The 14,732-nt window shown below is 45.8% G+C and overlaps 1 protein-coding gene across 1 annotated transcript; it reads right to left on the minus strand.

The window, feature by feature from the left end:
• Positions 1–9,811: 9,811 nt before the first annotated feature.
• Positions 9,812–14,702, minus strand: LOC128102701 (vomeronasal secretory protein 2-like). Its single transcript, XM_052726710.1, has 6 exons — positions 14,610–14,702; positions 14,015–14,145; positions 13,708–13,778; positions 12,368–12,478; positions 11,606–11,707; positions 9,812–9,885 (listed from the first exon to the last, which is right to left on the minus strand). Exons 1-6 carry the CDS (start codon positions 14,700–14,702, stop codon positions 9,812–9,814), a joined length of 582 nt encoding a protein of 193 aa, XP_052582670.1.
• Between the last annotated feature and the right edge of the window lie 30 nt (positions 14,703–14,732).

The following is a 14,732-nucleotide window of genomic DNA, read 5'->3' on the forward strand; positions in this document are numbered from 1 at the left end:
CGGGAGTAGGAGCAGGGATGGTCAGCACAGGAGCCCTCATCATCCTCATTGGTGCAATGGTAAAAGATGCCTTGTACTAGGCACATACATGTGCCATAGACCCAAATCTTCCTTGCTCAGTTGATTCTAACCTTCTGCTTATAAAGATACTCTTTTAAAAAATCCTGTAGCACTGATGGCAGAGGAAGCCCACCAATCCCATCATATGTAGTGCACATGCAGATCACTGGGTCAGGTCGCTGTGTTGCCACTCAGGGCACTTAGGTCCCTTCCACCTAGACTAACCTATTATTCCTCAGATCAATTCTTAGATCTCTAGGAAGAGAAGCCGCGCTGAGACGACTGCCTTGACGGAAGCCTGTTACTGCCATCACCTTAGAAGTCCTTTTGGGGGTTGGAGCAGCAGGAACAGGCACAGGGATTGCCTCTCTGGTCCTGTCCAACCAACATTACTCTGAGCTTCAACTGTCCATAGATGAGGATATTGTCCAATTTGAACAGGGAATTTCTGCTCTCGAGTCATCCCTTTCCTCCCTAGCTGAGGTAGTTTTACAGAACAGGAGAGGCCTGGATCTTCTCTTTCTACAACAGGGTGGCCTTTGTACTGGGCTCAAAGAGGAATGTTGCTTCTTTACAGACCACACCAGGGTAGTCAGGGACAGTATGGTAGGTTAGAAAAGGACTAGAAAAAGAGAAAAAGAAAAGGAGAATAAGAGCTTGGGTGGTTCCAGAATTGGTTTTCCAACTCCCCTTGGCTAACAACCCTTCTTCCCTCCCTCCTAGGACCTGTTGTAGACCTGCTCCTGGTCCTTGCCTTTGGGCCATGGGTACTTTCCTGGCTCACTCGGTTCATCTGAAGCCAAATAACAGACCTGCCGGGCAGGCAGATCCAGGTTCATTACCACTGCCTTGATATGCAGGACTCCAGGGTTGAAATTTCCCCTGACGAGAGATGCCCCACACAGACCCCTTCACTCGGGGGAGACTGCACCTGTGTGTGGGAAAAAGGCTCACTCAAGGCATGATTGGAGTGCAGCTGGAACTGCACAGGCTGGGGACCATGGTACCCCAAAATCCCGAGAACCTGGATTATATGCCCTGTTGCATAGTGGTTGTGCAGTAATAGCCTTGCGCTTACCCATTTCCTCTCCCTCAAAAAACTGTACGGTCCATTGATTCCCGCACTATGGGGATGCCCGTGGTGCTTGAATCTGGAGAGACATTCCCTCTCAGACTTTTTTTCACAACCTTTAGAGGGATAGGGCCTCTGTAATCCTCCATGCAAAGCCTCTTTCAGAGCCCTCCTTTTAGACCACTCAAACCTGGTTTATGTTGGCCCTTAGATTTATTACTAAGAAGGGGGAGATGTCAGGGACAAGGACAGAATCTCTAGTTAGTGGAAAAATACAGACCCCCGATAAGACAGGGAACTAGATCATCTTACAGTCAGGTTGCCTAGCAACAGGACATTGAGTAGAGCCCTTGACCTTTTCATCCTGTAAACATCATACAAAAACATCCTGTTAGCTTGCCCCACCCTATGCAGATGACAGCTTCTTGCTCCCCCAACCCTGCAGGAACTATATAAACCCTCCTGGAGAAAAATAAAGTGGCACCTTGATCAGAATCTTGTCTTGGTGTATTTTCTTTGTGTCTCCTGTCCCTATCATTCTGTCCTTCGGGTGGTTGAGAACCTGTTGAAGCCCTGCTGGCTGGGGCAGTTTACAATGTTAAAACTTGGTTTTGCCATCTACAGATTGTGATTATGCTCTACATCTTAGGACCAAAGCTAAACACCAGGGACTGAGATATTCCTATTTTATGTTGCACCAAGGTGATGACCAATTTAAAAATACTTGTCTAACCTTCTTATAAGAGGTCACATACAATGGCAGGAAGCACCACCTCTTTGGGCCGTATAGCAGAGCAAATACTACCACATTCTCTGCTTCCTCAAGAAACAGATCCCTGAGACCTCCAGGATAACAGCTAACCAAGTGCTTCTTCACCCCTAACTCCCACTAAGCATGAGCCCCCTCCCCACATCATCTGAAGTAGCAAGAAGCAGACAGACTTGAATCATCACCCATATAGCCAACAAGGTTAGGATGTTCTCTTGGAAGCTCTGCCTCAGCCTCCTCCTCCTTCTCCAAACCCTGCCCCTCAGAAATCCTACCAAGCGACAACTCCTCCCCCGGAGCTCCTCAAGACTGCACCTACAGGGTATTTAAGCTCTGATTCATAGACCTGCCATGTGATTTCTCCTTCCCCCACGATCACCCTGGAATGCTTGGCTCATTAAACCTGGACATGTAATTTGGCTTGATTTGGTTTACTGCATCAGCAGAGAAACCTAAGACTGAGGATCCAAAAATTCTTATTACATAGGGCCACTGTATGACCAAACATATAGGTGACATCCAAAGAACACAGGTAATACCATACTCTAATCAGTAGAACCCTGTATTTCAAGGTCACTAGCCTGCCTCCTGTCTCTGGAGGACACTGTCCATAAATGACATCTATTAGGGCATAGCCTTTCAGTGAGACTGCCTGCTATGAAACCTGAAACCCCAGAAGGGACATGTAGTAAGTCACTGGTTAGAACTCCTGTTCAATTGTTCAGTGCTTAAGGACACATCTGTTCATGGAAGTTCTGCACAGACCACACCTTCCCACTTCAGAGCATGCACACTGACCATACAGCACCCTTTGCAGAGCTGCTAGAAGAACACTGAGGGTGCCAGGGTATAGCTGTGCACATTCAAATAACTAATAGTAGTAGAGAACATGGGCAGGAGGTGGAATCTCTGGGGTCCCTCACCTATGAAGTGTCCATCTTAGAATTTTTTTCTCAAACGAAAGGTTTCAGAGTATAAGATGTAGTGGTACTTTATTGACATCTCATGGGTGTGTAAGGACTTATGGCCCAAAATTTCAGAATAAAGAGAAATGGGTGTGTAGTGTCCTTTTCAAAAACAACATTCAGAACACACTAAGAACAGTTTAGAAGATTTCACCAGTAACCCATGAGTAACCAGTCAGCTGGCTCCAAGCTTGGCTCTACCCCCATCACAAGACAGAAGTTCCTCCTGGAAAAGTGCCATCTCCAGCTATGGAGTCAGGACAAGAGGTCTCAGGAAAGATGGAGGCTGTGCATGAATGGCGCCCTAGCAGCTACACTTCCCTGCTTCCTATATCCTAAGCTTCAGTCTCCATGTCTGAAAGTGGACAGAGGCATGGTTTCTTCTGTGGACTAACCTGTGATCTCTAAAGCCACCTGGGAATTAACTGGGTAGGCCTTCCTGAAAAGTAAGAAAAGCAGGGATACTACAACCCCAGGAGCTTACCTTGCAAGGGATAATCAGGTGCAGCCAGGGGTACCATGTTAACTAATAACTTGACACAATCTAGGATCACCTGAGAGATGTTCCACTGGTCATGACAATGGCTGTTGTATTGATTATGTTAATGATTGTGGAAGACTTATCTTAATTGTGGGCAGGAACATTCTGTGGGCAGAAGATCCGAGGCTGTGTAAAATGGTGAAGCCACCTGAGCACGAGTATGAATGCATTCATTCTCTCTTCTGACTACGGGCATAATATGAGCAGCTGCTTTATGCTCCATCTGGAGAGCCCCACCATTGTGGACTGTACATTGTGGACTGAACTGTGGGCTAAAGCAAATCCTTTCTCCCTTAAGTGGTGTTGATTTGAGTGTTTTATCTCTTCAACAGGAGAAGAAACTGAGACAGGAACTCACAGTCGTTATATTGACCGGCTCCTCTGTTCTCTGCATACAGAATCCTACCTTAATGCACTGGCCCTCAGATTTGGAAAATAGGAAAGCAACCCACAGCCTCTTTCAGAACACATGCCTGTGCTCTACTGAGGTCAGCTGGTTCATCAGCCTTAGCACAATATCCCCTGAAATCCCACATCAACCCTTCCCATGTTTTTGAATGCTAAGATTGTATCCCCTCAAAGGAAGGGGCTTTTTCTATCATCAGTGTCCAAACATAGACAGAGAAGGGGATAGAAAGCTGAAAGTACCCATGGGGGACACTCACATGAACTCCAATGTTTTTTGTTCCAGTTTGTGAGTATAAAAGGAAACACTACCAGACATCTCCTCAGCTCAGTCAGATTCCCTTGATTCACTGTCACCTTTACAAACCAGATACCTGAGAGCTGTAGCAGACAGTCATGATCCCACACTTGTCCAGCCATAAGTCTCCCCCAGTTTGCCAATAAGGGGTGTAGCTTGAACACATATCCCAGACCCCAAGATTTAGCCCCCAAGTTAGTGAACTTCCACTTTCCAGCCCCTTATTCCTTAAAAGTAGGCTAGAACTACATTTTGATGGCCTATTAGAAGCAGAATATGCCTGTCTCCAAAGGCTCCAAACCCTTAGGATTCTCAGAAACAACACATAAAGGCCCTACCAAGTAAGACTTTCTGGTTCTTGGTGTCACTGCTAGGACACTTTCTGCTCCAGCTCTATGGAGCTGGAGCCCATGTGTGCTGGAGAACAGCAGCCTCTGCTCAGACTCAGAGGACTTGAACACTCATGAGTGCTAGCTCTGGTCCTCAGACACTGGCCAGCAGTCAAGCCTTCCACATACACCTGTCCACCATCCCTCTCTGCCTCACTTTGTTTTCTTCTGAGGGAACGGGCAGGTCATCCTGGGTCTGCAAGACAGCCATCAGACCAAACAGTATGACAGTCAGGAGCAGGATCTTCAGGCTCTGTGCTCACAGACAAGGCAGGCCACTGTGCTGGCTCCTCAGAGGATGCCCTTTATAGCCAAAAATGACACTGGCCACACCCCTCCTGGCCATCAGTCATAGAAAAGTCCATGTCCATCATGGCATTGGAAATTGTTGCTGTTGTGATATGGTTGTTATTTCCTGCAGATAAAAGACACAATATTCTGCAATGCCTGTACCATCCAAGTTTGCTACTCCTGAAGGACCCCAGAGAGTATAAGTTACTCAGGCATTGGGTGGGGAGACAGACTGCACTCTGGACCAGTAAGGGGGGATTAGTTCATTCCCTTGTCATATCTAGGCCTGTTCTCCCACTTTGGACACCCATAGCTGCCATTGACACCTTCCCAGCAAGGTGACTTCTCAGCTCCTGCTGCTCATAAAGGGATTGGGCTTCTTTCTCCACACATGGTTCTGCTGATTTGCAGAGCCCACACTATGTTCTAATAGCTCAGGTCAATGCTATTAATGCCTGGTAGGCATACCCTAGATGTGGGTAGGGTCACTGTGTAATGGCTCAGGGTGTCCTGAAATAACACCTCCTCTAAGAGTCTTCTAACCACTCTCAAGCTCAGTCACCTAAACTAATATATACAGCTGTGCTCTCTTAGAACACTTATTCTCAGATGTCTTGCTTCTTCTTCATTACCTTTACCCATCAACTACCTCCTATGTTTCATTCTAAGCTCCTGAGGAGTATGGCCTTGATGGCTGAGCTTCATGATTTTATCCTGAAGCTGGAAAAGCTCTAGCTGTATGTCAAGTTATCACAATTACATGTTATTTCATCTGTGTGATCTCAGGGACATCAACTTTGACAAAGGATATTGGCTCTCCCACTGTGTTGGTTATCTGGGGGCCTGCCCAAAAGACTGGTGGAGTCCCAGCCCACTCTGCAAAATTGAGGCTCCTTCCACAACTTGTGGCCCACATGAGATTCTTAGCTCAAACAGAGACAGTTGAGAGTCAGCCATTTGTACAGCTGCATCAATTTTCTCAGTCTACAGCCCCCAACACTCTAAGGTTTATCCTCTCATGTGTCTGAACACTGACAGGTCATCAAGGTGACCAAGTATAAGTCTCTTTGGGTAAAGATGTCAAGAGGGGCACAGGGAGGCCATGGCCCCCTACATCTGGTGTCCATGGCTTAACTTTCCTGTCTCATTTGGAGTGACTCCACCCACCTCCCTCCCCCAGAAGGAACTCTGCCTCCTTCCTCTCCATCTTTCACTTCTTGGCCCTCAGTGTCCTGTTCTGAGACCATGCTGGCCCAGGCTCTGGAAGCAGGTGCTGGTCACACAGTGGCATCTTTGTACTATAAACTATATGGACCCAGATTGGACAGCAACACATATCTGCAAACAATATTAATGAGCACTCTCTGGCAAACCTTGCTGAGGCGCTCATAAGACCTAGGGCTTGACCCCAGCAAGCAAAGTGCTACAGAACAGGAAGTCTGTCATCTCAAGAGCAGAAAAAGATGGGGCCTGTGCTATGTAGAAACAGCAGATACAGATAGGTTGAGAGTCAATGACAAACCCATGATCTGAGTTCAGGATGGTCTTCCAACCAAGCCACCCCAGGTCATTCTCCATGAGGAGGCCAGGCTATGCCCTTGATCTCCAAATGTTTCTCCAAGGGCCTCTCCCAGATGACAGGGTCCTGAATGTGCCCATGATCCCTCAGGCTCCTCATTGCCTACAGAACTGACTGAAATCCTGGAGAGCAAGACTCCCTCCCTACACAGAAATGAGCAGTGTGCACACTGGTTTTTCCAAGAGCCAGCAGTACTGTACTTGGAAGTTCCTGTCATTCCCAATGTGCAGCAGTACAGAGTGCATCAGGTGGGACCCTGGGTCTCCTGTTCTAAGCTCAGTGTTCCTGAGTACATCTTTCCTGCAGTTACAGAAGACAAGATTATTCCATGTTTGAATCCACTTTTCAGCTGAAGTTGAGAGAGAGCATGTGTGGGGTGAGGGTGAGGAGGCCATGCACCAAAGAGCCAAGCAGATGGCCTGAGAGCAGGTACTCAGAAGATATTCATCCTGAACTCCAAGTAGCCAATTCTATTTTGGGTCAATGTGAAGGGCTTCTCAGCTTTGCTTCCAGGAGAGGAAGGTTTCCTGCTCAGTGAATTATGTACCAATTTCCTAAAAGCTAAATGGGGAAGCCATTGCTGAGGAGGGCAGGAGGGAGAGCCAGGAAAGGGGGTTTCAGGCCTTAGCTGAAGTGGGAACAGATGCAGGAGGGGTTTGGGAAGCATTTCAGAGCAGACTGGAGGGTCAAGGGAACTTGGTCATAACCAACCCCTCTGCCCCACTGGCAGGCTGTTCTAGGCAAGATAAGGCAAGAATCTCCTGGGAGATGCTGTTCCTGACAGTGGATATGGCCATGGCCCTGCAAAGTTCTCTCAGAAGGAAGAGAAAAGTCACCTCCAGGATAAGGTTGGGGGTGGAGTGGACAGAGATCAGAAATTACTGGTCATATGTGGACAATACCACCACATACACACTGAGTATTGGATCACTGAAGATCATACCCACCATATATGTGTGTGCCTTGCTCTTGTGGTCTCTGTCTCTGTATGTCCACATATCAGTGTATGTGTGTACCTGTATCATGTTTGTGTATGCCTGTGTGTAATCCTGTGTTACTGTGCATTTTGGGGCATATCTGTATATATGTGATTGTGTGTGCACCTCAACTTCTCTGTGTGCATATGTGTGTGTGTTTGTGTGTGCACATCTGTGTGTGCAAATTTATGTGTATCTGTGTAGACATTTCTTTGTTTGTGCCCCTGATGTATTACCTGGGTATTTCCCTCAGGCTCTTGCATGTGAACACCTCCGCACTAGATGGAGGCACTTTTCTGGGAAATATGTGGACCTGTGGTCCTGGAGTCTCATGAGAAGAAATGGGATGTTGGTAGAACCAACCTTAGGGTCTAAAGCAGTTTTTGATCCCTCAAGATGCAAATAAGCCATGAGCCCAGCTTGTACTGCCATGGTTCAGCTGTTGCAGGCACCACACCTTACTCCTTTCCATGAGCCAGAACAAATCCTTCCTCCACTGTGTTGTTTCCATTTTGTATTGTGTATTTTGCCAATTGACCAGAAGAGGAACTAATGTAAGAAATTGATACTAAGAAGTAAGGTCATTTCTTGAGAACCCTGAATATGTGGATTTAGGCTTTTAGAAACTAGGAAGGGTTTAGAGCTGGGGGGTCAAAAAAGCAAAGGAGTTTAGTCAAAGGATGACTGCTAAGATAGGGTCAGTTTTCTTCAGAGGAGTTTGCCCATAGTGGTTTTCCCATCCTTAGTTGCAGGGTCTTATACTCATACACACATACACAGCACTGTGTATGCTTTGGGTTTGTGAATGAGAAGTTAAGGAAGAATGAAGAAGGATAGGAAGGAGGACAAGGAGTGAGAGGAAAAGGAGGAGAAATTGCGAAATAATCATCAAGTTGGGAAGAGGACATGGTGTAGGGTCCAGGGGCCATTGGAAGGGAGAAGAGGTGGCTATTGGACATAAGTCCAAATAGTCCCATATGAGGTTTCCCAGGACTATGTAATAAAAAGGAAAATAAATATTAAGAAAAGGAAAGAACAAAGCAAATGGTCAACCAAAAAGTGAGACAACAAAATGAATAAGATTGAAGAAAAATAACTAATCAAAAGAAAAAAGGGAAACACAATTTAATTCATTAGAAATAAAAGACACTACCTCAGACACCAAATGAAGTTCAAAAGATCATTAAGGTATGTACTAAAAGCTATATTTAAATAAATTGAGATATATAAATGAAATAGATACTTTCATAGACAACCATGACTTAACAAAGTTCAACAAGAGAAAAACAACTCAAAGAGTTCTGTATTGAGCATGAGATGGAAGCAGTAATAAAAGCCTCTCCAATAATTAAAGCTCAGACAAACATGGATTTTTCTTTTTTCCTTCCTTCCTTCCTTCCTTCCTTCTTTCCTTCCTTCCTTCCTTCCTTCCTTCCTTCCTTCCTTCCTTTCTTCCTTCCTTTTTTGCAGTTTGTACTGTTACTGCAGAGACTCTTGGCTGACTAAATTACTGAAAATACGTAACTGTTACTACATACAAAAGAAAATGTGTCTTCTATCCTACATCCCTCAAAGATTCAGTAAACTTCAGAGAAGATTGAACAGAAAGAATGTAAGCATTCTAGGAATGGGTGGAGTGCAGTTTATCTATTTATTTCATATTGAAACATTCCATTATGGATAGAACTGCAGGAGGCTCACAAAACTCACAAGAAATTTACAAGATTCATGACCCTTCCCTGACCCTTTCCTATTACCAAGGTTGTGTAAGTAGTAAACAATTGCTAGGAAAGAGGAGACGTTTTGGTGTAGTTACCTAGGACCTGCAGAGGGAGATTAAACTACTTAGCTTTCAGGAGGCATGACCAATGGAGAAGGAGCTTTTGATGATGCAGTGTGTTAAGTCACACACACACACTCTTCAAATTAGGATATCTGACATTGTCCTAATAAATCCAGTTGGTCAGCTGGCTAGACTTGAATGATATGGATTCTTTATTTATTGTCATTGCCCAGTCTGGGGTCAATGGACATTCTCAATATCCCCAGGAAAAGTCATATCTGCCCACAAAGGACACCACAGAGAAAGATTTGGGTAAAAAATTTGGTAGAAGCACAGATTAAAATACACAATACATGGACTGGAAACATACATGAAAACAAAAATCCAATGAAAAATAAACTGTATTAGACAAATACTAAGTTCTGTTTTTTGGAGACTGGGTCTCTCTCTATAGTCCTCTCTCTCATGATACTCACCATGTAGACCAGGCTAGTCTCAAACTCACAGATACCCATCTGCCTCTTTCCCCAAGTGCTTGCATTTAAGGTGTGCACTACTTTTCTGGGCTCAACCACTAAGTTTTTAAAGCATGGTATATACTTAAGTGCAGTCAAAACTATTTTTCACGTAAGATTTTTCACTCTGTGATTCAATATTATGAAGCTCACTTTTTATCCTGAGTTCAGTAAAATATATCCACTTCTTTTTTAAGTTCTTCCATGGAGATTGTTGACCCTTCCATGATATACATGAGTCCTACACAGCAGAGACACAGGGAATGATCACCAGCTTTATAATTTCATGCTGTCCTTTCCCTTGTACTTGTCCCTGCTGCCTCAGGCTCCAGCAGGTACCTGAGGGGCTGACTCCAGGTCCAGTTGACCAAGTCCAGGCAGACAGGTGCAAGGAGAAGACAACAAGTGAGCATGGGAGTTTGACTGAAGGGTTACTGCGAATGCTCATTTGAGAGCAATGGGCAGCTTCTTGGGAGAAAATGATGTTGCACACTCATCCTCCAGGAATACGTGTACAACTAAGATTGTCAATGAGCATAATCATTCAAAGTACTGGCCCAGCCCTCCATCACTGTGGTTCTACCATGTCCCTGAGGCAGTGTCAACACAGACCTTGAATACTGACCGACCATAGAAAGCCAGGGTGAGTAAACATACCCAGAGATCTGCATCCAGGTCTACCTTGCTTGAGGTGTGATGAGGGAGGGTCCTGTAATCTTCCTCCCTCCACTGCTGCCACTGCTCCTAGATTACTCAAAGCTAGGTCCCTCACAGATTCCATGAAGTTCCCCAATGCAGCAAGATCTCTGTAGGGACCTGCAGACATTAGTACACCTGATGCCATCGCCAGTCCTGCCCACCCTAGTGACTACTCAACTTTCCTGCCCCGGTGTCTGCAATCTTCTGAAGCTGTTTGGCATTGGCTGCACATTACTTGATCTTCTAAGATATCATATAGTTCTATAGGATTGTTGGGTGCCATGCTACTTGGTGTCTGGTATCTGTTCCAATATTTCATCAAACTTGTGAACTGAGAAGGCCTGCCACATAAAAACTGAACTCAGACAAAAATGCTAAACTCTTTATTGGATTCAGACAGGGCAGGGACAGGAGTTTAAAGCTAAAGTAGGATAGCAGTCCAGTGGGAGTAACAGTCAAGGAAGGAGTGGGTCTCCAGTGGGGGAAATGCAGCTCTGTGGGGTGTGGTCCAGCGGGAAGAGTAGTCCAGTGAGGTCATTGCCTTGTACTAGTGGCAAAGATAGCTCAGCAGTTGTGGTCCTGGTGGGCTGTGACTAAGAGAGGAACACAAGTGAGAGACTCCCCCCCCCCCTTACCGTGGGAACAGCAGTCAGAGAGTAGCAACCTGGGAGGTGGGTGCCTATCAGAGGTCTTCCTTGCATCAAGCCTCTAGGAGGTCTCTCCAGAGAATACATGGGCCCCTGAACAATCCTAACTCCATGATCTTGTAGACCTCAAATTGTGATTGGTGGGTTCCTAGGGCGTGAAATTAGACCAAGTGGAGACCCACAGTAGGGGAGGGACTCTGGGAAAAGAAAGGAGAGATTTCCCAAGTATCTTGGGAATTAACCTTGAGGACACCTCCTGAAGTGGTCACTGTTTCCTGGCTAAGCTGGGTCCCTCCTGAGAGAGAGGATGGGAGCAGGGCCAAGAACAGATAGAAACTTTAACTCTGGAGCTGACAAATCTGTGTCCTATCAATGTTCCTTCAGTGGGTCACTTACCACTGTGATGCTCGGGAACACAATGTTCTGTAAAAGCAAGGGGAAAAAAATCAAATAAAAGAAGGTGTGATGGTTGAAGAACCAGATTACCCTCTGCAGCCCCAAGATCAGAGAAAGGCCTTACTGGCAAAGAAGGGCACATAGTTACACAAGCGTAGAAGTACTACGGATAGCACATAGGGCACATAAGGGGGGGGGCAGAGCAGAGTATCCTCTCACCCCTCTGCTCAGGCACAATAATGTTTTCTTGGAGAAGTCCTTTGTGCTGTATGAATTTCTTAAATTCTTCCAGGGCGTCTATGTTTTCTTTTAGATGCTTTCCTGCAGGCAGAGGTCAGAACAGAACAGGCATGACTGTACAGCTCTGTTGGGAGCCAGTGACACAAGGACAAAAACCCTGCCTAGCACTAGGGCCTTCAACCGGGAGAAGATGGAAGCAAAAGGGGAGGAGATTTCAGAGTGAACACGGAGGTGGGATATGGATGATTGGCTTGCCCACAGGAAGTGAGTATCACTGACACGTAGGGCCACCATAAGACTAAACATATAGCTGACAACCTAAGGAGACAAGTAATGTCACACACTAACCAGGAAGGACCCTGTGTTTCAGGGTCACTAGCCTGCCTCCTGTTCCTAGGAGCCATTGCCCATGAAAGGTCTCTGATAGGACACAGACTTTCAATGAGACCTGCCTATTATGAAATCTGAGACCCCAGCAAGTGACATGTAGGAAATCACTGGCTAGAACTTCTGCCCTATTGGTCAGTGCTCAAGGCCACATCTGCTCATGGAAGTTCTACACAGACCACAGTTTCCCACTTCAGAGCATGTACATTGACCACACAGCACCTTAACCAGAGCTACTAGAAGGACACCCAGGGGACTTTGTAGTTCTGAGTGCCAGAGCGTAGTTGTGCACATTCAAATAGTTAATGATAATAGATAAAATTGGCAGAAGCTGGAGTCTCTGGAGTTCCTCACCTAGGAGGTCAACTGCTTCAGATTTTTTCTCAAACATAAGGATTTCAGTGTGTATGATGTAGTGGTCCTTCACTGGAAGCTCATAGATGTGGAAAAGCACATGGCTGGAAACTGCAGATTAAGGAGAAATGGAAATGTAGTGTCTTTTTCAAAGACAACATTCAGAGCACACTAAGAAACAGCTGAGAAAGTTTCATCAATAACCCATAAGCACCCAGCCAGATGACTCCAGGCCTCAATGTGGCCCCAACACAAGACAGAGGCTCCTCCTGGAAAGATGTCATCAGTAGCTTGGAGTTGGGACCACAAGTGTCATGGAAGATGGAGGTTGTACATGACTGGTCCACTAGCAGCTGCTTTGTCCTGCTTCTTAAATCCTAAATTTCTGTCTCCTGGCCTGACACTGGATAGTACTATCTAAAGGGAAACATGGTCTCTTCTTGCTTCTGAAAGCAAGATGTCTTTCTGTATGCTGTGAATGTGTTGCTCTGATTGATTGATAAATAAAATGCTGATTGACCAGTAGCCAGGCAGGAAGTATAGTATAGGTGGGATAAGCAGAGAGGAGAATGCTAGGAAGTGGGAGGCTGAGTCAGGAGATGCTGCCAGCTGCCACCACCATGAGAAGCAAGATGTAAAGTACCAGTAAGCCACAAGCCACATGGCAACTTATAGACTAATAAAAATGGGTTAATTTAAGATATAAGAACTTGATAGCAAGAAACCTGCCACAGCCATACAGTTTATAAGTAATATAAGTCTCTGTATATTTACTTGGGTCTGAGGGGCTGTGGGTCTGAGCAGGACTGGAGAAAACTCCAACTACACTAACCTTTGATCTCTAAAGTTACCTGGTAATTAACTGGGTAAATCTTCCTGCAAGATAATCAGAGAAGAGATGCTACAATCTCAGGAGCTTGCCTTCCAAGGGATAATCACATGCAGCCAGGGTACCTTGTTGGCTAATAATGTGATGTGATCTAGAATCACGTGAGTTTATTCCACTGGTCATGACAGTGGAAATGATATTGATTATGTTCATTGATTGTGGAAGAATCATCTTAATTGTGGGCAGGAGCATTCCATAAGCAGAAGATCCTGGAGTATATAAAATGGTGAAGCCATCTGGTGAGCACTAGCATTAATGCATTCATTCTCTCTTCTGACTATGGGCATAATATGAGTAGCTGCCTCATGCTCCAGCTGCCAGGAATGCTCCACCATCGTGGACTGTACCTTGAAATGAACCTTGAACTAAAGTAAACCCTTTCTCCCTTAAGCAGTGTTGATTAGAGTGTTTTTTGACAGCAACAGGAGAAGAAACTGAGATAAGGACTCACAGGAGCTGTATTGATCAGGCTTCTCTGTTCTCTGCATATGCATTGTTGTCTTCATGCACTGGCCCTCAGACCTGGAAAACAGGAAACCAACTTGCATCCTCTTTCAGAACACATGCCTGAGCTCCACTGAGGTCACCTGGTTCATCAGCCTTAATACAATGTCCTCTGAAATCCTATACCAACCCTTCCTATGTTTTTGGGTGCGGGAACTGTGGCCCCTCAGAGGAAGGGGCTTTTCTGTCATCAGTATCCAAACATAGATAGAAGAGGTAAGAGAAAGTTGAAAAGACACATGGGGGATACTCACATGATGGTGGTCCTGATCTCCAAAGTTCCTTGTTCCGGAAATGACACTCTATTAGGGAATGCTACCAGAGGTCTCAGATTTGTCAGGTTCTTATCACTCACTGTAGCCTTCACGAACCAGACACCCGAGAGCTGGGGCATACAGAGTCCTGAGCCCACACTAGGCAGCCTCAAATCTCCCCCAGGTTCCCATAGGCAATGTAGCCTGAACACATATCTCAGAACCCAAGATACAGCCCCTGAGTTAGTGAGGTTCCATGCTCCAAACCCATGCTCCTTAATATTATATTAGACTACAAATTAGTGGCCCAGCAGAAACACATGGTGTCTGGCTCCAAAGGCTCCAAATCCCTAGGAGTCTATGAAACAACAAACAAAGGTCCTATCAAGTGAGAATTTATGGTTCTGGGTGTCCTTGCTCTAGAACCCTTCCTGCTCCAACTCTGTGGCTCAGGAGCCCATGTGTGATGGAGATCAGCAGCCTCTGCTCAGACTCAGAGGACTTGAACCCTCATGAGTGCTGGCTCCCGTCCTCAGACACTGGCCAGCAGTCAAGCCTTCCACATACACCTGTCCACCATCCCTCTCTGCCTCACTTTCTTTTCTTCTGAGAGGAAGGGCAGGTCATCCTGAGCTTGTAGGACAGCCACCAGGACAAACAGTGTGACAATCAGGAGCAGGCTCTGCATCTCCAGGCTCTGTGCTCTCAGACAAGGCAG

The sequence above is a fragment of the Peromyscus californicus genome, unplaced genomic scaffold, assembly GCF_007827085.1.
Source record: "Peromyscus californicus insignis strain IS unplaced genomic scaffold, ASM782708v3 Scaffold_7__1_contigs__length_154581171, whole genome shotgun sequence".
Lineage (NCBI taxonomy): Eukaryota > Metazoa > Chordata > Mammalia > Rodentia > Cricetidae > Peromyscus > Peromyscus californicus.

Bases quoted from the DNA above. Each gene is read 5' to 3' on its own strand.
- LOC128102701 (XM_052726710.1), bottom strand. From the start codon at position 14,702: ATGCAGAGCCTGCTCCTGATTGTCACACTGTTTGTCCTGGTGGCTGTC. The intron at 14,146-14,609 runs GTGAGGCAGAGA...TGTATGCCCCAG, and splicing joins TCCTCTCAGAAGAAAAGAAA to CTCTCGGGTGTCTGGTTCGT. The intron at 13,779-14,014 runs GTGAGTATCCCC...CCTGTTTTCCAG, and splicing joins GAGATCAGGACCACCATCAT to GTCTGAGGGCCAGTGCATGA.